The sequence below is a fragment of the Mirounga leonina genome, unplaced genomic scaffold (genome assembly GCF_011800145.1).
Source record: "Mirounga leonina isolate KUSES-001 unplaced genomic scaffold, KU_Mleo_1.0 Mir_101664, whole genome shotgun sequence".
NCBI classification, from domain to species: domain Eukaryota; kingdom Metazoa; phylum Chordata; class Mammalia; order Carnivora; family Phocidae; genus Mirounga; species Mirounga leonina.
In genome coordinates, this window is record NW_023270175.1 from 7,287,209 (window position 1) to 7,311,849 (window position 24,641).

General features: G+C 35.0%; 1 protein-coding gene across 2 annotated transcripts in view; it reads left to right on the forward strand.

Annotated features, from left to right (window-relative positions):
• Positions 1-24,641, forward strand: part of HTR2C (5-hydroxytryptamine receptor 2C) — a 265,143-nt gene that overhangs the window by 217,684 nt on the left and 22,818 nt on the right. Inside the window, exon 5 of one of the 2 annotated variants that reach the window (XM_035006112.1) lies at positions 4,792-4,992. In XM_035006112.1, the coding sequence (XP_034862003.1) occupies positions 4,792-4,992 (201 nt within the window). The remainder of the gene's footprint in view (positions 1-4,791; positions 4,993-24,641) is intronic. The other variant, XM_035006121.1, reaches the window with a different exon arrangement.

The window sequence follows — 24,641 nt, forward strand, 5'->3', positions numbered from 1 at the left end:
ATCATCATATTCAAACTTATAGGGTTCCTTATAGACAGCATATAACTGGGTAATATTTATTTTTGTTCTTTTAAATCCAGCATGACTGTCTCTTTAAATTGTTACAATTTATACTTACACCATTTCCATTTAGCGCAAGTATTGTTTAGTTTGGAATTATGCTTACTATTTTATTGTTTTCTATTTATCTCTTTTTATTCCTTTTTTTTTCTTATTTCTGATTTACTTTGGGGTTTATGCACTTTATTTTAGTATTCAATTTTTATTGATCTACTGGATTTTTGACTATATTTCTTCATACAATTTTTTTTTTAGTGATTGCTCTCTAGATTAAAATATACATACCTAAAGTTTCACAATTTTCTTACAGTTACTATTTTATCACTTCAAGTGAATATAAAAACCTTATAACCATATAGGTTCCTTTCCTCCTTTTTGTTTTAATTGCAATATGGGGATAAATCTATACACATGGAGAAACTTCTCAGACAACGTTATAATTTTTAATAGTCACATGTATTTTAAAGACCTAAGATAAGAAAAATAATCTGTTTCCCAAATTATTTACCAATTCTGTTCTTCTTCATTCATTCATTCTTGAAGTTTACAAGTTTTCTTGTAGTATAAATTCTTTCTGAAGAACATCTTTTAGCATTTTTTAGAGCAAGTCTCCTGTCAATCAGTTCATTGTTTCCCCTCATATGAAAATTTCTTTATTTCACAGTCATTTTTTTTGAAGATATTTTCACTGGATGTAGAATTCTGGGTTATGATTATACTGCCTTTTGGCCTCCATGATATCTGATGAAAAATTTGAAGTTGTTCAAGCCATTGCTCCTTATACCTAAAAAGTCATTTTTCTCAGCTACTTCAAGATGGTTTCCTTTATCTTTGAAGCATGATTATCTTTGAGTTTAACCATTTGGGTTTTGCAGAACTTCTTAAATCTGTAAATTTGTTTTTCACCAAAAATATGGGATGTTTTAGACCATTATTTCTTCAAATACTTTTTCTGTATCAATTTTTTCCCCTCCTCAGATTCCAATGGCTCAAATGTTACACATCTACATATTGTTCCATAGGTCCCTATTATATTCATTTATTTTCAATTTTTTTCTCACTCTTCTTCAGTTTGGATAATTTTTATTAATCTACATTCAGTTTTAATGGCTCTTCATCTGTCATCTCCATTCTTTTATTAAGACCATACAGTGATTTTCTTCTTTCAGATATTATATGTTTTTTCAACTCTAAATTCTCCATTTGGTTCTTTTTATAAATTCTACTTATTTGAGATGTCCTCTTTCTGTTTATTTCAAGAGCTTCCACCCTTCCTTCATTGAGCATGATTATGGTAGCTGCTTTGAAGACTGTAAATTTCTGTCCTGTCTAATTTCTGAATTTAATGTAATGGAAATGTACTTATTTCATTATTGTTTATAATATTTGTTATTGGTTTTTGGTAAATTATAAAATTTAAGGGGATTCCTTTCATCACTATATAATTAAAATTTTAATTAGGAATAGCTTCTGTATTTTATCAAACTATTCTTCAATATCTATTAAAAGGTCATAAAATATCTTTACAAATGTTAATATAAGGTATAATATTGGCAGATTTTTATGATATTGAATTACCCTTGCATCCCTGAAATAGTTTTTGTTTTTACATGGTATTATTCCTTTGACACTTTGCTGAATTCTATTTGTTAATATTTTGTTTGTAACTTTGAATCTATATCAATGAATGTTATTTGTCTCTAGTCTCATTCTTTCAGTGTTTTATAGATTTTGAAATTGACACTATATTATTTTATGAAATGAATTATGGGAACTTTTAAACTTTTCTATGGTCCTTCATCTTTCCATACATGTTAACTTAATGGGATTACTTACCTTCTTATTTCTTTTCTAGCTTTGGGATTATTTCTTTTTTTGTTTACTATCTTCTATAAAAGGCAAATACATAAAGAAATACTTACAAATTTATGTTAATGGCCACACAATGTGTAAAGGTGTAATTTGTGACAATAACAAAGACAGAAAGAGATAGAGCAAAAATTTGTATACTACTGAAACAAAATTAGTATTAATTAAACCTTGGTTATTATAATGTTAAGGTTATCATTTTAATTCCCAAGTTAAGAAAAAAATTAAAATAATATACAGAAAAGGAAACAAGAAAAAAATCAAAAGTTACCCTATGAAAATCAATTAATCACAAATAAAGTGAATAACAGAAAAATTTATGAGGAAATGATATGTATCATATAAAAACAAATAACAAATGTAGAAATAAATTCTTCTGGTAGCTGTAATTATTTTAAATGTACATGGACTAAACTGTCCAGTTATAAGGCAAAGATTAACAGGATTGTTAAAAATACATGATGTCAGAATGAGTTAAGAAAGAACCTTCCTGTATATGCTATCAATAAGAGACTCATTTTAGATTCAAAGTCACAAATAGGTTAAAGTAAAAGGATGGAAAAGATATTCCATGCAAATAGTAACCAATAAAAGCTGAGGTGGCTATATTAGTGTCAGACAAAATAGAACTTAAGACAAAACTTGTTATGAGAGACAAAGAAGGACATTATATATTGATAAAAGTGTCAAAGCATCAAGAAGGTATAATAATTTCAACTAAATATGCATCCAACAAGAGATACCAAAAATATAGGAAGCAAAACTGACAAAAATGGAAAAAAAGATCTAAAATAATACTTGGAGACATGAATATCCTATTTTCAATAATGAATAGAGCAACTAAACAAGATAAATAAGAAAATAGAGGCCTTGAACAATACTATGAATTAACTTATCCCATCAAACATATATAGAACACCCCATCCAAGAACAGCAGAAAAAATATTTTTCTGAAGTGCACATGGAACATTCTCTGGGATAGATCATATTCAAAACAAGCATTAAAATTTTTAAGTATTAGCATTCAAAGGATCTTCTCCAAAATGAAATGAAACTAGAAATCAATAACAGAAGAAAACTGATAAATTCATAAATATGTGGAAATTAAACACCACAGTCATTATTAAACAACCAATAGATCAAAGAAGAAATTACAAATGAAATTAGAAAATATTTTGAGAAGAGTGAAATGAAAACTTATCAAAACTTATGGGGTACAGCAAATGCAGTGCTCTGACAGAAATTTATAGCTGTAAATGCCTACCTTTAAAAAGAAGGAAGATCCCAAATCAATAGCCTAACTCTAGATCTTAAGGAACTAGAAAAGAAGAACAAACTTAACCCAAACTATCAAAAGAAAGAAAATGGTAAAGATTAAAATGGAGATGAACAAAATAGAGAATAGAAGAAAACAAAAACAGAAAAGTCCAGGACCACATGGCTTCACTGACAAATTTTACCAAACATTTAAAGAATGAACACTGATTCTTATCAAACTCCTACAAAATAGAAGATGCGGGAACACTTGGTAACTCATTCTATTAGACCAGCATTATCCAGATACCAAAGCCAGATAATGACATTACAAGAAAAGACAAGTATAGGCCAATATTACTTATAAATATAGATGCAAAAATCCTCAACAAAATACTAGCAAACTAAATATAACATCACAGTATACACCATGCCCAAATGAGATTTATCACAGGAATGCAAAGATGGTTCAACACGTAAAAATCAACCAATGTAATGCATCACATTAATAGAATTAAGGTAAGAAAACCACATGATCATCTCAAATGATGCAAAAAAAAAAGCATTTGACGAAATCCATCGCTCTTTTATGATGAAAACACCCAACAAACTAGAAATAGAAGGAAACTTCCTCAACATGATAAAAGGCATTTATGAAAAACCCACAGCTAACATCCTACTTAATTGTGAAAGAATGGAAGATTTTCTTTTCAGATCAGGAAAAAGACAAGATGGCTGTGTTTACTACTTCCATTCAACAGTGCACTAGAAATCATATATAGAGCACTTAAACAAGAAAGAAAATAAAAGGCAAAGGAAAATTTGAAAAGAAAAAGTAAAATTATCTCCATTCAAAGATGACATGATGTTGTAACAGAAAATCCTAAAAAACCCTCACACACAAAAATAGATCTAATAAATGAATGCAGCAAAGTTGCAGTATACAAGATTAACACACGAAAAGCAGTTACAGTTCTACATACTAGCAATGAACTGTCCATAAAGGAAATTTTAAAAAGGATTCTATTTGCAAGAGCATAAAAAAAATCTCAACTAATAAGAGCATTAGCCATAAAAAGGAATAAAGTACTAATACATACTACAAAATGGATGAACCTCGAAAACTGTATGTTAGTGAAAGAAGCCAGGCACCTATTGTGTGATTCCATTTACATGAAATATACTGATTAGTTAAATACATAGAGACAAAAAACAGATTAGAGATTTGCAGGGGCTGGGGGAGGGGAGATTGGGGAGTGACTGCTTAATGAATAGTGGTTTCTTTTTGGAATGATGAAATGTTTTGAAACTAGAAAGAAGTGAAGGTTGCATAATATTGTGACTGTACTAAATGCCACAGGACGGTACACTTTTAAATGATTAATATTATGTAAATTTTATCTCAATAAGAAATAATGTATGTAACACAGAAGGTATTATCATCATCATTGTCATCATTATCATTACTATGGAAAATCATGTTTCCCAAATTTCACTCTCCTTAAAAAACTTAGATTATGAGAGGAAAAAAAAAAAGTAGACTAAAATGTAAAACTAGATTGTTTAATTTGGATAATATGTTCTTGTCTTCTCTCTTTTCTTTTTCAGATTATGTCTGGCCACTACCTAGATATTTGTGCCCCGTCTGGATTTCTTTGGATGTTTTATTTTCTACAGCGTCCATCATGCACCTCTGCGCTATCTCGCTGGATCGGTATGTAGCAATACGTAATCCTATTGAGCATAGCCGTTTCAATTCGCGGACTAAGGCCATCATGAAGATTGCTATTGTTTGGGCAATTTCGATAGGTAAATAACTTTCTTGGCCATTAGAATTGCAGCGGCTATGCTCAATACTTTCGGATTATGTACTGTGAACAACGTACAGACGTCGACTGGTAACATTTGCGTTTAATCGGGATTCTATTTAAGAATTATTCTTAACCTATATATCTGATATTTAGGTTAACAATAATGAAAGAAATGTAATGTATGTTAATATGTAAATGTAAAGTTTCTATTTATGCTGCTAAGTTATTTTATGCATTAGTATGCCAATGAATTCTGCAACACAGATACATAATCTTTGAGATATTTAAAACGATTTGAAGACAAAGATATATGGTAGTCTAATTTTTTTAAATATAGCATTAAAATCTTCCAAAAGATAAATCTATCACAGAGTATTAATCTTAATATTTTTATTCTAATTTCACATCTTCTTGAGTGGAAAAATCAAGTGTCACATGAATCTTCATGAAGTAAACATGTCTAAATTTATGCTGTTAATTGACCTAAAATATACTATTTTGCCTCTGTTTTTAAATATCTTCTTAGATTCTGCTTATGTAAAAAAGAGAAAAAATCCATTTTTTAAAGATTTGGGGGAGGTTGAAGGGAGAGAAATGATCATCTTATTGCTTATGATTGAGATATTCACAAATGCCTTAAAAATGCTAATATTCAAGTCACAAAACTTAACCAATTGGACTGTAAGGGCTTTTACAATCTTTTTTTTTTTTCCTTTTGTTTCCTCCTCTTCCAGTTGGAACTTATATTTAGTATCTCATTAACTAATTCCTCCTCAGAGTAATGTTTTTATAAAAGGTTCTGGTAAAGTTTAGAACAAGATCAAGACATCTATACAGGCTTCACTGGTATCATCTGAAGATTTTGATTCTGGGTTTATTGATAAAATAAATTTAAGTTTTAAGATTGTTCTATTGTAGGTGAACACACACAAACAACACACACCTTTGGATAAAAAGCAACAAAACTTCTCCTAGAAAAAAAGTGAATCTATTTACACAGTTTGCCCTACATATTCAAGGGCTCATGGATTTTACTTCCTCCACTCCAAAGAGCTCATTTGAAAAAATGCCAGTTCTTACAGTGCTTATAAAGGAAATATACAGCTAAATTAAATTAGAGTATTAGGGGCATTGGCTTCTAATAATGACAGATGGGCAATCTGCAATGATGTTTGTGTTAAAGACAACAAAAAAGTATGGAAAAAAATACTATTAGCATTGAGAAGCTAATAAGATAGTGAAGAATCCAGAAAAAGACAGAAATCCAAGAAGAATGACTATGACTTTTGGGTCACTTTTGCCAAGGATGCATTTGCAAACCTGAAGATGTGACTGAATGTTGCGAAGCTCATTTCACATTCTCACAAGCAAAGAAGGTCTAAAGCAGAAATACAGAGTATGATAAGGTTCGACCACCTTGAGCTTATTTTTTGAATGCCAAAGACCTGTACACTAGAAATAAGGATGGACTAGGCTTAAACCACTCTTGACATGAAATTCAGGCCAGGATTAAGTTATGTGTGTAACCAATAAAAATCTGAAGCCTGAAAATTGGATTAAGGTGATTTCATATTTTTCAAGTTTCTGATTTCTCTGATATAAGCAAAAAAAATCACTGTACACTTCAAATTATTTCTTTTAATAATATTTAATTCCAGTAGCTAGAGTACAATGATAAACAGACACATGAAAAGACAAAACAACTTGAATCAGCTATAACATAATAAAAGATAATACAAACAAACTCACTGACACTCAAGGTAGTGGAATTACCAGACATAGACTTTAAAGAACTATTTGTATTCTGTATATGAAAATTATAAGCTGAATTTAAATATTTCAGCAAAAAAACTACAAACTACAAACAGGGACATTTAAGATTTGAGAAGCAGTTGGAAAATCTGGAGCTTAGGCATAACACAAAAACCCAAGAACTCAAAGGCAGTTTAGACATAACTAAAAACATTACTGGAGGTCGATTAGAAGAAACAGTGATGAATGAAGCAAGGAGAATTAGAAGAATACAGAAGAGAGAGGAAAGAGTAAGAACAGACATACAACCTGGGTGGTGCCTTCGGTTAAGCGTTCAGCTCTTGGTTTCAGCTCAGGTCATGATCTAGGGTCATGAGATCAAGCCCTGCATCAGGCTCCACTCTCAGCACGGAGTCTGCTTAAGTTTCTCTCTCCCTCTCCTTTTGTCCCTGCCCTCCATGCATGTGCTCTCAATCTCTCTAAAATAAATAAATAAACCTTAAAAACAAAATAAAATGAGAAGACTTTTACAAGGTGAGAAAAGAATGGCAGAAGAGCAATATTTGAAGAAATAGTGGCTTTTGGAATTGAAGACACCGATTCTTACATTGAAAGAACTCAACAAACCTCAAGCAGAATGAATAAGAAGAAATCAACATTTGGACGCCTCATAACAACATTACAGAAAAAAAGAAAAAAATTGATTTTAAAGAGGAAAAAATAAAGAGATCATCTTCAATAGAATTATGATAAGACGGATGAATACCTTCTCAACAGCAACAAAGAAAACTAGATGTTGAAATGACAGTGTCGATGTGCTGATAAAAAGTGACTGCTAAATTAAAACCATATACTCAGCAAAATTACACCTCAGGAATTGAAGTGAAATGAAGACTATCTGGCAAGCAAAAGTCAGGAGAACAAGACAAAATCAGACTCCTACTTAAGGAAATCCTAAAGGATGTTCTTAAAACAAAGGAAAATGGTCACAGATGGAAGAATGGAGGTGCAAGAAACAAGAACAATGAAAATGATATATGTTGAATTATTGTGTTGTACACCTGAAACAAATGTAACACTGTGTGTCAACGATACTCAAATTTAAAAAAAAAAAAAAAGAATCACTGGAAAAAAAGAAAATGGTAAATATGTGGTTAAATATGAATAAAAATTGACTGTATAAAACAAAAATAATTATGTCTTCTGAAGTTCAGAATATTTATGGAATTAAAATTCACAAAAAATAGCATATAAGTAAACAGGTTGAAAGTAAGCTTTATTCATTATCCAGGAGAAAGATAAAAATGATATTTAATATTAAGCTTTGATGAATAAGGTATAACTTGTACATTCAAAGGCAATCACTAATAGAAAAGGAATGTTTAACTTCCAAATTTATAGAGGAATATTATAGAATAAAAAAGCAAATCCAATAGGGGGCAATAAAAGATAGAAAAGGCAACACAGATCAGGTGGGAAAATATAAAAACGTACTAAGATGGCAGAATTGAAACCAAATGTATCAGTAATTATACTAATTGAAAATGGAACTCAATATTCTAAGTTTGTCAGACAGGATTTGAAAAAATAATCCAACTATGTGTTTACAAGAGGCATATATAAATCATAAGGAAAGTGAGAAATAAAAATAGGTACTCCACACGAACAGTAACTGACAGAAAAATTGTGTAGCTTTATTAATAATCTGACAGATTTATAGAGGACTTTTCAGCAAAAAAATTTTTTTAAAAAGTTTATTTCATAATGATAAAAGATTTAATTCATCTGAAAGACATAGCATAATGAACTTGTATGTGTATAATAATATGGCTTCAACATTACTAAATCAAAAATGGACAGAACTATAAAAACAGACAAATCTACAATCATGGTGTGAAATTTTAAACATACCTTTTTCAATAATTGTATGAGAAGAATGAACAAAGCAGAACTCACTAACAAGTGAAAAATATATATTCCCAGCATTTGAACAAGAATATTTATCAAAATTGACCATAGATTTGGCTATAAATCAATTCTCATTAAATTCCAAACTGTTGGAATCATAAAGTACATATTCTTTGGCTAAAATACAAATGAGATAGAAATGTTTATCAAAAGATAACTAGGGGCACCCGGGTGGCTCAGTCGTTAAGCGTCTGCCTTCGGCTCTGGTCATGATCCCAGGGTCCTGGGATCGAGCCCCGCATTGGGCTCCCTGCTCTGTGGGAAGCCTCTCCCTCTCCCCTTTCCCCTGCCTGTGTTCCTTCTCTTGCTGTATCTCTCTCTGTCAAATAAATAAATAAAATATTTTTTAAAAGATAACTAGAAAATCTCCATATATTTGGAAATTAAGAAATTACTTTCCAACAAACTTTGACCCAGTAATTTAAAATCCATTGATAATTCTTCCCTAAATCATTTATTATTATGTGATTATAGAATGATAATTTTTCTTGCTTTATCCTTCTTTCTTCCTCTCTTAGTTAGCATTATACTGTATGGAAGAGTTTTCCCTCCCACCCTTTGCCATTTATTTATTCATATTGGTAAAAACTTTTGAATTCTGTTGTAATCAATATAACTCAAGTCATTGCTGTACTTAATTATTTTGATGCTCAAATTGTCCTAGATTATTTCATGAGAACTCCTTTTAATATGTACCATCAGTTTTTGAGCACTTACTTTCTGGCATGAATGATGCCAGATTCACCTTTTACTTTGATGCCCCAGTTCTGCAATCAGTCCTCTCATATAAGGAACTTGTGTTCTTTTTAGTGGTCAATTGTTTTATAAAACCAGATATGGAATCTAGGTATGCTCATTGCTACTAGGACATTTTTGCTTCTATGTGTCTATGCCTTTAATCCCAATCCAGTAACATAGGATTCTTCTGTTAATTTCCTAATTCTTTATTATTCCTCATTTTTCTCACAGCGAGCAAAAGCATCAATATATTTATTTACTTATTACTTATATTTTTAAATCCTACAATACAACAAATTCATTTCAGAATTTCTATCCTCATATCAGTACAATAAATAAAACACTATTTTAAAATTGTTATTGCAATTCTTTTTGTCTTTACAATGTTTCCCATCAAGGGTATATAGCCAAAGCATTGTGTTCAAAATGTTAGGATGTTTGAATTTTTTTCTTCTATGTGGTTCTGTTACCAATTGTTTACTGTTAGGCACTTTTTGGTTTCTGTATACACTCAATATTGATTTACCCCACATTGTTGACTTTATTTTTTAATATGTTAAACCTTAATATCAAGTTCCATACCATATGATTTCACTCATATGTGGAATTTAAGAAACAAAACAACCAAGCAAAGGAAGAAAATGAGAGAGAGTCAAAGCAAGAAACAGACTTTTAATTATAGAGAACAATCTGATGGATACCAGGGAAGAGGGGAAAGGGAGGATGGGTTGAATAGGTGGTGGAAATTCAGGAGTGCATTGTGATGAGCACAGGTGACATATGGAAGTGTGGAATCACCATATTGTACACCTGAAACTAGTATAACACTGTATGTTAACTAACTAGAATTAAAATAAAGACAAAAGGGTGCCTGGGTGGCTCAGTTGGTTAAGCGACTGCCTTCGGCTCAGGTCATGATCCTGGAGTCCTGGGATCGAGTCCCGCATCGGGCTCCCTGCTCGGCAGGGAGTCTGCTTCTCCCTCTGACCTTCCTCCTTCTCATGCTCTCTGTCTCTCATTCTCTCTCTCTCAAATAAATAAATAAAATCTTAAAAAAAAAATAAAGACAAAAAATATATTATGTTCCAAAAGTCAAAACTACACAAATAGTATACCCAGAGACATGTCAGTCTTTCTTCTATCTCTTGGTTAACCCATTCACTAATTTCTGGAGTATATTGCTGGAGTTTATTTTTGCAAAAAAAAAAAAAAAACAAAACACATATATTGTTTTTCTTTTCTTAGATAAAAGATAAAATACTACATACATTAACATGTTGACGTTTTTCACTTGATAGTATGTCCTGGAACCATTCTATATCAACTCACGGCAAGATGGTAGATGTAAACCCAAATATCATATAAATGGCCAAAACACTGCATTTAAAAGCCAAATTCCTTCTATTTTTTACATCTGGTAGTACTGCACTGGGTAGATACATCATAATTTATTTAACCAATCTCCTATGTAGTATGAACATTTGAAGTTGTTTCTAATATTTTGCAATTACCAATAATGCCACCAAAAATCATTTGCATACCACTCTGCATACCTCTCACTCTGTATATGTTTTATACTTTTGGAAATTTAATTTCAACAAAAATTCCTAACAGAAATTCCTCATTTATCAAGAGTAAATGTATACATAACAATTAGTAAGGGGTCGAACAATTTTTCATTCCTGCTAGCAATGTAAGAGAGCCTGTTTCCCCAAAGCCTTGTTAAAAGGTGCCTCTTCAAACTTCTAAAATTTTGCCACTCTAATAAGTGAGAAATATCAATTCAGTGCAGTTTCAATTTGCACCTACTTTGTTATGAAAGAAGTTGAGCTTGTTTTCACACACTTAAGTGCCATTGCTAAATTAGTTTTTTGCGAAGTGTACCTTTTGCTCATTTTTCTGTTTTTTAAGCCTTTTCTTTCTTAATTTCAATAGCTCTTGATACATCACAGATAATAAACATTTTACATGTTATAAATGAAAATTTTTTTTCTGTGTTTACTATTTGCTATTGCTTATGGTTCTTCTGCCCTGCAGAATTTTCTTTTTTGCAGTTCATTTTACCAGTCAGATTCCATTTCTATATTGAGTGATTGTTATAAATTCTTGCCCCACACTCAGGTTAGACAGTAAATCAGACATATTTACCTCATTTTTCACACTTAGATCTCTGATCCATTTGGAGTTTATTTTTATGTGTGGTGAGATATGCATTCAGTTTTATCTTCCTCCAAATAATCATTCAGTTGCCTCATGCTGTTTATTTAAAAAGTTTATATAGTCTGTAATTCACAATGCCACTTTTATAGTATATTAAATTTTCTTCCATATCTGAGCCTATTTCTGAAGTTTACATTATATTCCAATAGTGTGTCCATTCATGTGCCAGTTCTCCACTGTTTTAATTATGAAATTTTCACAATAAATTTTGTCATCTGATATGGTTCATTTTCACTCATAACTCTTATCTTTTAGAGCTGGAATGTTTAATTTTCCATATGAGCTTTAACATTAACTTTCCTAGTCCCATTTTAAAATCCTGTTTGTATTTTGATAGGGGTCTCTTTAAATTTATAAAATAATCTAGGAAGAAGTTAACTGAATTCTAAAAAAAAATATTTTCTCTAATCTACATACTAATTTAAATTATGGCCAGTCTTTCTCTTAGGCTTTACAGCCAAGCTTATCATATGGCCACTTTCATGTCTTCCTTGTTGCCATTTATAAGTCATCTCATAAGAATTAATTTTGTAGTTCTATCACTCTACTGAAACTGTTCTCTGTAAGTTCATTAGTGACTTCTTAATTGTGTGATTCATCAGTTCTTAAACTTTTTGGTCTCAGGATCTCTTTACACACTTAAACTATTGAAGACCCCAATGAGCTTTTGTTTATATGCGTTTATCGATATTTATTGTCCTAGAAATTAAAATTGAGAACATTTTATTTATGTATGGATTTATTTAAAAAACAAGAAACCTGTTATATGCTAACATAAATAACATAGCTTTATGAAAAATCACTGCATTTTCCAAAAAAAAATGAAGTTAATGAAGAGTGACATTTTCTTAGACTTTTAAAAATCTGTTTATCATCGGGTGTAATAGAAGACAGCAAGTTTCTCATCTCTGTTTCTGCATCTTTTCTGTCTCAATGAGTTGCTTTGGCTGAATTATGTGAAGAAAATACTTATCCTCAGATAGGTAGTTTCAATACAGGAAAGTATTTTAATAATGTTTTCAGATAATAGTGGACATTTTCTTCGATATTCACTAAAACCCAGCAAGTTTTTTTGTTTCTTAAATTCAGTTGCAATATGTAATTGGAAACCATATCACTGATTTTTTCATACGCTGTTACATTAAAATCCACTAATCTGTCTTGCACTTTGATATTTTATCTATGCCTTATCTTGTAACGTCAAGCATAGGTCATTCAGAAAATATTGGTTCCCTGGGGGGTGGGAGGGATGGGGTGGCTGGGTGATAGACATTGGGGAGGGTATGTGCTATGGTGAACGCTGTGAATTGTGCAAGACTGTTGAATCACAGATCTGTACCTCTGAAACAAGTGCATATGTTAAAAAAAGAAGAAGAAGAAGAAGATAGCAGGAGGGGAAGATGAAGGGAGGGAATCGGAGGGGGAGACAAACCATGAGAGACTATGGACTCATTAACATTCATTTGTCCATTCACAAAACCAGAAACTATGGTGACATCATTTTTCTTTGGTTTTCTTCACTCTTATCTTTCTGTCTGCTCTTATTTATTCTCTTCATTTTCTGCTTTACTCTCACTCTTCCCCACGAGTTTGGTTTACATCATCCACAGAAAAAAAGCCAAAATCTATCTACTGATGACTCTTAAGTAAACATTTCTATCTCTATCCAGATTATATCCATATCTCTAGTTTCGGATGTACAGGGGTATAGAGATGAATGTCGGAGATGTATCTCAAATGCCATCTTGCCAAGTTGCACTCAAAACCTTCCCCTACCTCCACTTTTTCTTCCTCTCACATTTCTGTTTCTCAGGTGAACAGCAACAGCCTCTCCCATTTACCCAAAAAGGAACCTGAGAATCATTTAGAATTCTTCTCTTTCTCCCCATGGCAAATGAACACAACCTGTTCTCAATATTCCTTAATATTTCTCCTTAATATTTTTCACATTCCAGTCTCTCCATTTCCTCATTTGCTTTCTTAATTTAAGCCTTCGTTGTTTTTTTTAATTTAAATTCAAGTTAGTTAACATAGAGTGTATTATTAGTTTCAGGGTAGAATTTAGTGGTTCATTAGTTGCATATAACACCCAGTGCTCATCACATCAAGTGCCCTCCTTAATGTCCATCAGCCAGTTACCCCATCCCCCCACCCATTAAGCCTTTATTGTTAATCATTTATGCATCCATACCTCCTTCTCTCCTACCTCTGTGAAAGGAATGGTTCTTCTCATCATACCCAAGACCCATCTTCACTTCCTTAAGTGAGCCAGGTACACCCATGACAACAAGAACAATAGTTCTCTCCAAATCTCCATGTTCAATTACTCAGAGAATTCCTTCAAACATGCCTTTTTTAAAAATCATTTTCTCTGTGCCTTCTTTATTTTCTGCCTTGATTTTTTAACCATCTTGGTTTTCACATGTTGGCTCACCCTTCTCCTTTGGCCAGGGCCATTTTCCATTGCCACATGAAATTCCCTACCATATTAGTGATTTAGTTATTTCGATACTCAGTAAGGTACTGCCTTAAGGAATTTTGTCCACCTTCATGACTCATTAGTAGCCATAGTTCACAAAGTCAACCCATGACTTCAGAATATCTCCTCTATCTCTTCTTGCAACATCTTCAATATAATTTCACCTTAGGTCAGTGGTTCTGACCTATGTCTATGAATAAAATTCATGATATCCATAAACTTGAGAACTTTTAAAAAATTTTAAGTGCAATGTATACAGTGAAGTACACAAATCTTCAGTGTATACCTTGTTGAATTTTTACAGATGTATACACCACTGTAATGAACACACAGGAAAAGATGTAGAACATTCCAAATATCCAGAGGACTTTCTATTGGCCCCTTTCTGTAATCTCCTATGGGTAACCAATATTCTGACTTCTATAACCATAGATTAGTTTTGCCTGTTTGGAACATCATATAAATGGAAGCACATGATATCTACTCTTTTATGTACTCTTTTCAGTCTGATTTCTTTCAATCAATATTGTATCTATATGATCCCTCCATGTTGTTGCATTTATCAGTAGTTAGTTCTTCATTGTCACATAGTGTTCCATTATATAAACATTAAAAAAATTAATTTACCTTGTTAATATTGATGAACACTTGGTTTGTTTCCAGTGTTTGGCTATTATAAAGTTGCAAAGACCCTGAGTGCCCATGATTTTGGTGGATAAAAACATTCATTTCTGTTGTTCTTTTACCCAAAAGAGAAATCTGATGATCACTTTAGACTTATTCAGTATGTACTGTCAAAGATTTTTCCAAATTGGTTGTGTCCATTCACAAAACCATCCACAATATAAGAGATGAAAGAAATGTAAGAAATGTAAGAAAAAAAATAAAGTTTTTGCCAAAAATTAGTCAGTCTTTATTTACGGGCCAACACACATTTTCTATTAGAACCAGGCAGTAAACATTTTAGGATTTATAGGCCATATGTGATCTCTGATGCATATGTTTTTAACAACCTTTTTTTTTTTAATGTTTTATTTATTTATTCATGAGAGTCAGAGAGAGAGAGAGAGAGGCAGAGGGAGAAGCAGGCTCCCCGCCTAGCAGGGACCCCGATGCAGGATTCGATCCCAGGACCCCGGGATCATGACCTGAGCCGAAGGCAGACGCTTAACCATCTGAGTCACCCAGGCGCCCTTTAACAACCTTTTTAAAATGTAAAATAATTCTTAGTCAACACAAATACAGGCTGTAGGCCAGATTGTGCTTGTGAGTCACAGTTTGCCAAACTCTGGTCCTAATAATTAAATTATGTTCTGGTAAGTATGTAGTGATGATCTCATTTTAGTATTTATTTTCATATCGATAATGAATTATAATGTTGAACACTTTTTCTTACATTTTTGATGTATTTCTTTTATATCCTTTGTGATGTATCTTTTCTACCCATTTGCCTATTTTGAATTTATCTGTCCTTTAAAAACTAATTTCTAGAGGTCTTTTTTACATTCTAAATGAGTCCTTTGCTGAAAATATATCTTCAGAATATTTTCTCCCTACTCTTTTAATGAATTTCACTTTGTCAGTGTTTACTTTAGTAGTCAGAGATTTAAAAAAAAAAAAAATTTTTAAGATTTTATTTATTTGCAAGAGAGAGAATGAGAGACAGAGAGCACGAGAGGGAGGAGGGTCAGAGGGAGAAGCAGACTCCCTGCTGAGCAGGGAGCCCGATGTGGGACTCGATCCCGGGACTCCAGGATCATGACCTGAGCCGAAGGCAGTCGCCTAACCAACTGAGCCACCCAGGCGCCCAGTAGTCAGAGATTTTTATGTCCAGTTTAAGAAAAACTTTTCTATCGTCAGTTCAAGAGGATAAGCCCCTCTGGTTTTGGTTTTGCTTTGTTTTTTCTTAATAGCTTGATGAGCTCAGCTTTCACATTTAGGTCTAATAGCCATCTCACCTTAATTCTTGTAAAGGTTGGACTTTCTTTCCCATGTGAATGTCTAATTGATTCAACACCACTTATTAAAAAGATTATTCTCAGGGTGCCTGGGTGGCTCAGTTGGTTAAGCGTCTGCCTTCAGCTCAGGTCTTGAGATCAAGCCCCGCATCAGGCCCTCTGCTCAGCAGGGAGTCTGCTTGTCCCTCTCCCTCTGCCCCTCCTCCTACTCGTGCTTTCTTTCTCCCTCAAATAAATAAAATCTTTTTAAAAAGTAAAAAATAAGGTTATCCTCATCCATTGAATTAGAATGGAATCATTCTCATAAGTGAGGTGACCTTATGTACATTGTTTCTACTCGGCTATCTGTTCTGTTCTATTGGTCCAGTATTCTTTCCTTGTACCAATATTAGGATGTCCTAAATATTGTAGCTTCATACTAAGTCTTGATATCTAATGGAGTAAGTCCTTCAGCTGTGCTCTTTGTCAAAAGTATCCAGGCTATCCTAAGGCTTTTTCATTTTCATATAAGATTTAAATTACCTTCTCAATCTTCTAAATAAAACATTCTGGTTTTTTTATTTTTTTATTAATATGTAATGTATTATTTGTTTCAGGGGTACAGGTCTGTGATTAATCAGTCTAACATAATTCACAGTGCTCACCATAGCACATACCCTCCCCAGTGTCCATCACCCAGCCACCCCATCCCTCCCACCCCCCTCCACTCCAGCAACCCTCAGTTTGTTTCCTGAGATTAAGAGTCTCTTATGGCTTGTCTCCCTCTCCGGTTTCATCTTGCTTCATTTTTCCCTCCCTTCCCCTATGATCCTCTGTCTTGTTTCTCAAATTCCTCATATCAGTGAGATCATATGATACCTGTCTTTCTCTGACTGGCTTATTTCACTTAGCATAATACTCTCTAGTTCCATCCATGTTGTTGCAAACGGCAAGATTTCATTCTTTTTGATGGCTGAATAATATTCCAGTGTGTGTGTGTGTGTGCGCGCGCGCATGTGTGTGTGTGTATACACAACCACATCTTCTTTATCCATTCATCTGTTGGTGGACATCTAGACTCTTTCCATAGTTTGGCTATTGTGGACAATGCTGCTATAAACACTGGGGTGTGTGTGCCCCTTCGGATCACTACATTGGTATCTTTGAGTTAAATACCCAGTAGTGCAATTGCTGGGTCATAGGGTAGCTCTATTTTCAACTTTTTGAGGAACCTCCATACTGTTTTCCAGAGTGGCTGCACCAGCTTGCATTCCCACCAACAGTGTAGGAGGGTTCCCCTTTCTCCACATCCCCGCCAACATCTATCGTTTCCTGACTTGTTAATTTTAGCCATTCTGACTGGTGTGAGGTGGTATCTCATGGAGGTTTTGATTTGGATTTCCCTGATGCCGAGCGATATTGAGCACTTTTTCATGTGTCTGTTGGCCATTTGGAGGTCTTCTTTGGAAAAATGTCTGTTCATGTCTTCTGCCCATTTCTTGATTGGATTCTTTGTTCTTTAGGTGTTGAGTTTGATGAGTTCTTTATAGATTTTGGATACTAGCCCTTTATCTGATATGTCATTTGCAAATATCTTCTCCCATTCTGTCGGTTGTCTTTTGGTTTTGTTGACTGTTTCCTTTGCTTTGCGAAAGCTTTTTATCTTGATGAAGTCCCAATAGTTCATTTTTGCCCTTGCTTCCCTTGCCTTTGGCGATGTTTCTAGGAAGAAGTTGCTTCGGCTGAGGTCAAAGAGGTTGCTGCCTGTGTTCTCCTTTAGGATTTTGATGGACTCCTGTCTCACATTGAGGTCTTTCAACCATTTGGAGTCTATTTTTGTGTGTGGTGTAAGGAAATGGTCCAGTTTCATTCTTCTGCTTGTGGCTATCCAATTTTCCCAACACCATTTGTTGAAGAGACTGTCTTTGTTCCATTGGACATTCTTTCCTGCTTTGTCAAAGATTAGTTGACCATAGAGTTGAGGGTCCATTTCTGGGCTCTCTATTCTGTTCCATTGATCTATATGTCTGTTTTTTTGCCAGTACCATGCTGTCTTGATGATGACAGCTTTGTAATAGAGCTGGAAGTCCGGAATTGTGATGCCACTGGCTTTGCTTTTCTTTTTCAACATTCCTCTGGCTATGCGGGGTCTTTTCTGGTTCCATACAAATTTTAGGATTATTTGTTCCATTTCTTTGAAAAAAGTGGATGGTATTTTGATGGGGATTGCATTGAATGTGTAGATTGCTCCAGGTAGCATTGACATCTTCACAATATTTGTTCTTCCAATCCATGAGCATGGAACGTTTTTCCATTTCTTTGTGTCTTCCTCAATTTCTTTCATGAGTATTTTATAGTTTTCTGAGTAAAGATCCTTTATCTCTTTGGTTAGATTTATTCCTAGGTAGCATATGGTTTTGGGTGCAATTGTACATGGGATCGACTCCTTAATTTCTCTTTCTTCTGTCTTGTGGTTGGTGTATAGGAATGCCACTGACTTCTGTGCATTGATTTTATATCCTGCCACTTTACTGAATTCCTGTATGAGTTCTAGCAGTTTTGCGGTGGAGTCTTTTGGGTTTTCCACATAAAGTATCATATCATCTGCAAAGATTGAGAGTTTGACTTCTTCTTTGCCAATTTGGATGCCTTTGATTTCTTTTTGTTGTCTGATTGCTGTGGCTAGGACTTCCAATACTATGTTGAATAGCAGTAGTGATAGTGGACATCCCTGCTGCGTTCCTGACCTTAGGCAGAAAGCTCTCAGTTTTTCCCCATTGAGAATGATATTCGCTGTAGGTTTTTCATAGATGGCTTTTATGATATTGAGGTATGTACCCTCGATCCCTATACTCTGAAGAGTTTTGATCAAGAAAGGATGCTGTACTTTGTAAAAGCTTTTTCTGCATCTATTGAGAGGATCATATGATTCTTGTTCTTTCTTTTGTTAATGTATTGTATCACATTGATTGATTTGCGGATGTTGAACCAACCTTGAAGCCCAGGGATAAATCCCACTTGGTCATGGTGAATAATCCTTTTAATGTACTGTTGGATCCTATTGGCTAGTATTTTGGTGAGAATTTTTGCATCCATGTTCATCAGGGATATTGGTCTGTAATTCTCCTTTTTGATGGGGTCTTTGTCTGGTTTTGGGATCAAGGTAATGCTGGCCTCATAAAATGAGTTTGGAAGTTTTCCTTCCATTTCTATTTTTTGGAACAGTTTCAGAAGAATAGGTATTAATTCTTCTTGAAATGTTTGGTAGAATTCCCCTGGGAAGCCATCTGGCCCTGGGCTTTTGTTTGTTGGGAGATTTTTGATGACTGCTTCAATTTCCTTAGTGGTTATAGGTCTGTTCAGGTTTTCAATTTCTTCCTGGTTCAGTTTTGGTAGTTGATACATCTCTAGGAATGCCTCCATTTCTTCCAGGTTATTTAATTTGCTGGCATAGAGTTGCTCATAATATGTTCTTATAATTGTTTGTATTTCTTTGGTGTTGGTTGTGATCTCTCCTCTTTCATTCATGATTTTGTTGATTTGGGTCATTTCTCTTCTCTTTTTGATAAGTCTGGTCGGGGGTTTATCAATCTTGCTAATTCTTTCAAAGAACCAGCTCCTAGTTTCGTTGATCTGTTCTACTGTTCTTTTAGTTTCTATTTCATTGATTTCTGCTCTGATCTTTATTATTTCTCTTCTCCTGCTGGGTTTAGGCTTTATTTGCTGTTGTTTCTCCAGCTCCTTTAGGTGGAGGGTTAGGTTGTGTACTTGAGACCTTTCTTGTTTCTTGAGAAAGGCTTGTATTGCTATATACTTTCCTCTTAGAACTGCCTTTGCTGCATCCCAAAGATTTTGAATAGTTGTGTTTTCATTTTCATTGGTTTCCATGTATTTTTTTAATTCTTCTTTAATTTCCTGGTTGACCCATTCATTCTTCAGTAGGATGCTCTTTAGCCTCCATGTATTTGAGTTCTTTCCGACTTTCCTCTTGTGATTGAGTTCTAGTTTCAAAGCATTGTGGTCTGAAAATAGGCAGGGAATGATCCCAATCTTTTGGTACCGGTTGAGACCTGATTTATGACCTAGGATGTGATCTATTCTGGAGAATGTTCCATGGGCACTAGAGAAGAATGTGTATTCTGTTGCTTTGGGGTGGAATGTTCTGAATATGTCTGTGAAGTCCATTTGGTCCAGTGTGTCATTTAAAGTCTTTATTTCCTTGTTGATCTTTTGCTTAGACGATCTGTCCATTTCAGTGAGGGGGGTGTTAAAGTCCCCCACTATTATTGTATTGTTGTCGATGTGTTTCTTTGCTTTTGTTATTAATTGCCTTATATAATTGGCTGCTCCCATGTTAGGGGCATAGATATTTACAATTGTTAGATCTTCTTGTTGGATAGATCCTTTAAGTAGGATAATAATGTCCTTCCTCATCTCTTATTACAGTCTTTGGTTTAAAATCTAATTTGTCTGATATAAGGATTGCCACCCCAGCTTTCTTTTGGTGTCCATTAGCATGGTAAATGGCTTTCCACCCCCTCACTTTCAATCTGGGGGTGGCTTTGGTTCTAAAATGAGTCTCTTGCAGACAGCATATTGATGGGTCTTGTTTTTTAATCCAGTCTGATAGCCTGTGTCTTTTCATTGGGCCATTTAGCCCATTTACATTCAGGGTAACTATTGAAAGGTAGGAATTTAGTGCCATTGTATTGCCTGTAAGGTGACTGTTACCGTATATTGTCTGTGTTCCTTTCTGGTCTATGTTGCTTTTAGGGTCTCTCTTTGCTTAGAGGACCCCTTTCAAGATTTCCTGTAGGGCTAGTTTTGTGTTTGCAAATTCCTTTAGTTTTTGTTTGTCCTGGAAGCTTTTTATTTCTCCTTCAATTTTCAATGACAGCCTAGCTGGATAGAGTATTCTTGGCTGCATATTTTTCTCATTTAGTGCTCTGAATATATCCTGCCAGTCCTTTCTGGCCTGCCAGGTCTCTGTGGATAGGTCTGTTGCCAATCTAATGTTTCTACCCTTGTAGGTTACATATCTCTTCTCCCGAGCTGCTGTCAGGATTTTCTCTTTGTCTATGAGACTCGTAAGTTTTACTATTAGATGTCAGGGTGTTGACCTATTTTATTGATTTTGAGAGGGGTTCTCTGTGCTTCCTGGATTTTCATGCCTTTTTCCTTCCCCAAATTAGGGAAGTTCTCTGCTATAATTTGCTCCATTATACCTTCTGCCCCTCTCTCTCTTTCTTCTTCTTCTGGGATCCCAATTATTCTAATGTTGTTTCGTCTTATGGTATCGCTTATATCTCGAATTCTGCCCTCGTGATCCAGTAGTTGTTTATCTCTCTTTTTCTCAGCTTCTTTATTTTCCATCATTTGGTCTTCTATATTACTGATTCTCTCTTCTGCCTCATTTATTCTAGCAGTTAGCGCCCCCATTTTTTATTGCACCTCATTAATAGCCTTTTTGATTTCTACTTGGTTGGATTTTAGTTCTTTTACTTCTCCAGAAAGGGTTTCTCTAATAACTTCTATATTTTTTTCAAGCCCAGCTAGTATCTTTAAAGTGATGATTCTGAACTCTAGATCTGACATCGTACTAATGTCCGTATTGAGTAGGTCCCTGGCAGTCGGTACTACCTCTGTTCTTTTTGTTGAGCTGATTTTTTCCGTCTTGTCATTTTGTGCAGAGGAGAATAGATTAATGAGAGAACAAAATGCTAGCAGAGTAACAACGTTCCCAGGAAATATACTCTAAACAAATCAGAAAAGACCTGAAGCAGTGGGAAAAGAAAGGGAAAGAGAGAAAAAAGAGAAAGAAAAAAAAGAAAAAGAAAAAGATAAAAACAAAAACAAACAAAACAAAACAACAACAACAACAACAAAAACAGAATGTGATCAAATATGATCAGGCTGGTATATAGATCAGTGCCACACACTAGATTTGGGGTGTATTTTGGTCTGTTAGAAGAAAGTGCCTCCCAAAATTTTAAAGAAAGAAAAACTTATATATGTACAAAAATAAGGGTTGATATGATGAAGGGATGGAATATGACTGTAAAGATGGAAATTATAAAAAATTTTATAAAAGGAATTGATAAGAAGTTGTTTGAAAAAAGAAAGAAGAGGATTTAAAAAAAGAAAAAAGAAAAAAAAGGGAGAGGATGTGGTCAGGCAGGGGAATAGAAAACACCATATACTAGAGATTTAGGGTATATTTTAATCTGTTAGAAGAAACTATCTCAAAATTTTAAAGAGAGAACAACTTATATATATAAGCCCAAAATACGGGTAACTACTATGAAGGGATAGAATATGACTCTAAAAATGAAAAATAAAAATGTTTTTTTTAAAAAAAGGGATTGATAAGATGTTGGTTGAAAAAGGGAAAAAGAAAAATTCAAAAAAAAAAACGTTAAAAAAAATTAACTTTGAAAGACTACAGAATCATGGTAAAAAAGCCATGAATTCTATGTGCAGTATTCCCCTAGGGCTGGAGTTCTGCCGTTCTCATTGATCTGTAAACTTGGTCTTGGTTGGCTGTTCTCGCTGATCTTCTGGGGAGGGGCCTGTTGCCGTGGTTTCCAAATGTCTCTGCCGGAGGCGGAATTGCCCCGCCCTTGCCCCCTCCCGGCTAAGTAATCTGCTCGGGTTTGCTCTCCGGGGCTTTTGTTCCCTGCGAGCTTTCCGTACAGCTTTGGAGGCGGAGAGTGAAAATGGTGGCCTCCAATCTCTGCCCCGGAGGAGCCGAGAACTCGGGGCCCTGCTTCTCAGTGAGCCCCCGGAGAAAAGCCGTCAGTCACTCCCGTCTCCCCGGTCTCCGGCCGCACTCCGTGCTCACCCAGCCTGCGACCGCGCGCCTCTATCTCTGGCACCTGACCCTGGGTGGAGTCTCCAAACCCAGCAGATCCCTACAGTGCGCTCCCGTGCTGCTCCCCCCGGGGGAGGAAGGTGAGTCTCCCCGGATCTGCCGCTTGCTGGGTCCCTGCTGGAGGAGCAGGGGCCCGACTGTGCCGCGGATCACGGTTTATGGCAACCCCGAGCTGAGGGCCCGCGCCTGGGCTCCGCCTCTGCAGCCGGCTTCCCTGCTCCGTTTCCTGGGAGCTCTGCCACACTCAGGCGCCCCCGGTCTTTCTGTGACCCCGAGGGTCCTGAGACCACACTGTCCCGGAGGGTTCCACCCCCCGCTTAGCCACCAGAGTGACATCCCTCAGCGGAGCAGACTTTTAAAAGTTCCGATTTTGTGCTCCGTGGTTCTATCACTTGCCAGAAGCGGCCGATGGAGGCCCCTCCCCCGCCGTCTATCCTCCCGAATATCGCCTCGGATTCACTTCTCCGCATGTCCTACCTTCCAGAAAGTGGTTGCTTTTCTGTTCAGAGAGTTGTTGCTATTCCTTTCTTCGATCTCCTGTTGGGTTTGTAGGTGTTCAGAATGGTTTGATCCCTAGCCAGCTGAATTCCTGAGAGGAGACGAAATCCAGGTCTCCTACTCCTCCGCCATCTTGCTCCGCCCCCTTCTTTTGTTTTAATTGGTGTGACATTTTAATTCCACTAGTGGCTCCTAAGATCAGAGATCTGGTATTTTAAATCCAACATCTGTGACCAATATAGTCTACTTATATTTACTTCTCTCTTTTCTGTTTGTGGTTTCTACTTTTCTGTTTCTTTGAATAATCAATAATTTTCAATATAAAACTGGACATTGTTATACATTGTGATACTCTAGAATTTGTTTTCTCTTGTGAAGATTATTGTTTTTGTCTTTTAGTAAGCAGAGTTCTTTCTGAACTCAAGCTGTAAAACCTGTGTCTACCACACAGTGCAGCATCCAATGCCTCTGCTCAGTTTTCTTGGCTTCCAGCTGCCTCTTTTTAGTCTGTTCCTCCAATATTTCCTCTGTTCCTGTGTTGCTTAAAAATCAATCAAGAGTTAGGGTAGAGTTGGGTTTTTTTAGGTTATTTATTTGTTTATTTATTTGAGAGAGAATGTGAGCGAAAGAGAACACAGAGGGGGAGGGAGAAACAGATTCCCCACTGAGTGTGGACCCCACCATGGGACTTGATCTCAGGACCCTGAGACCATGACCTCAGTCCAAGGCAGATACTTAACCAACTGAGCCACTTAGATGCCCCAGGGCAGAGTTTATTTATAGATTGATGTATTATTGAGAAATTCTGCATCTATGTATGTAATTGATATTGTTCTATATATGTCCTATCTGGTAAAGTCCTTATCAGGTTTTCATATCAAGGTTATGCTGGCCCCATAAGGTTAATTAGTCATGTTCCTTCCTTTTCCATTTTCTGAACCATTCTTGTAAATTTGATAATGTTTCCCTCTTAAATGTTTGACAGAATTCACCAATGAACCAATTCGGAACTCAATTTAGCTGTGGAAAAGTTTTTAAATATTAATTTAATTACTTTGGTAGATGACGAGCAATTTCAATTTTCTATCTCTTTCCATTTTGATTCACTTTAGTTCATAGCCAATTAACTAAGGTGAATTGAAATAAATAAAAATTAAGGTAACAAAGAATGGCAAAAAGTTAAA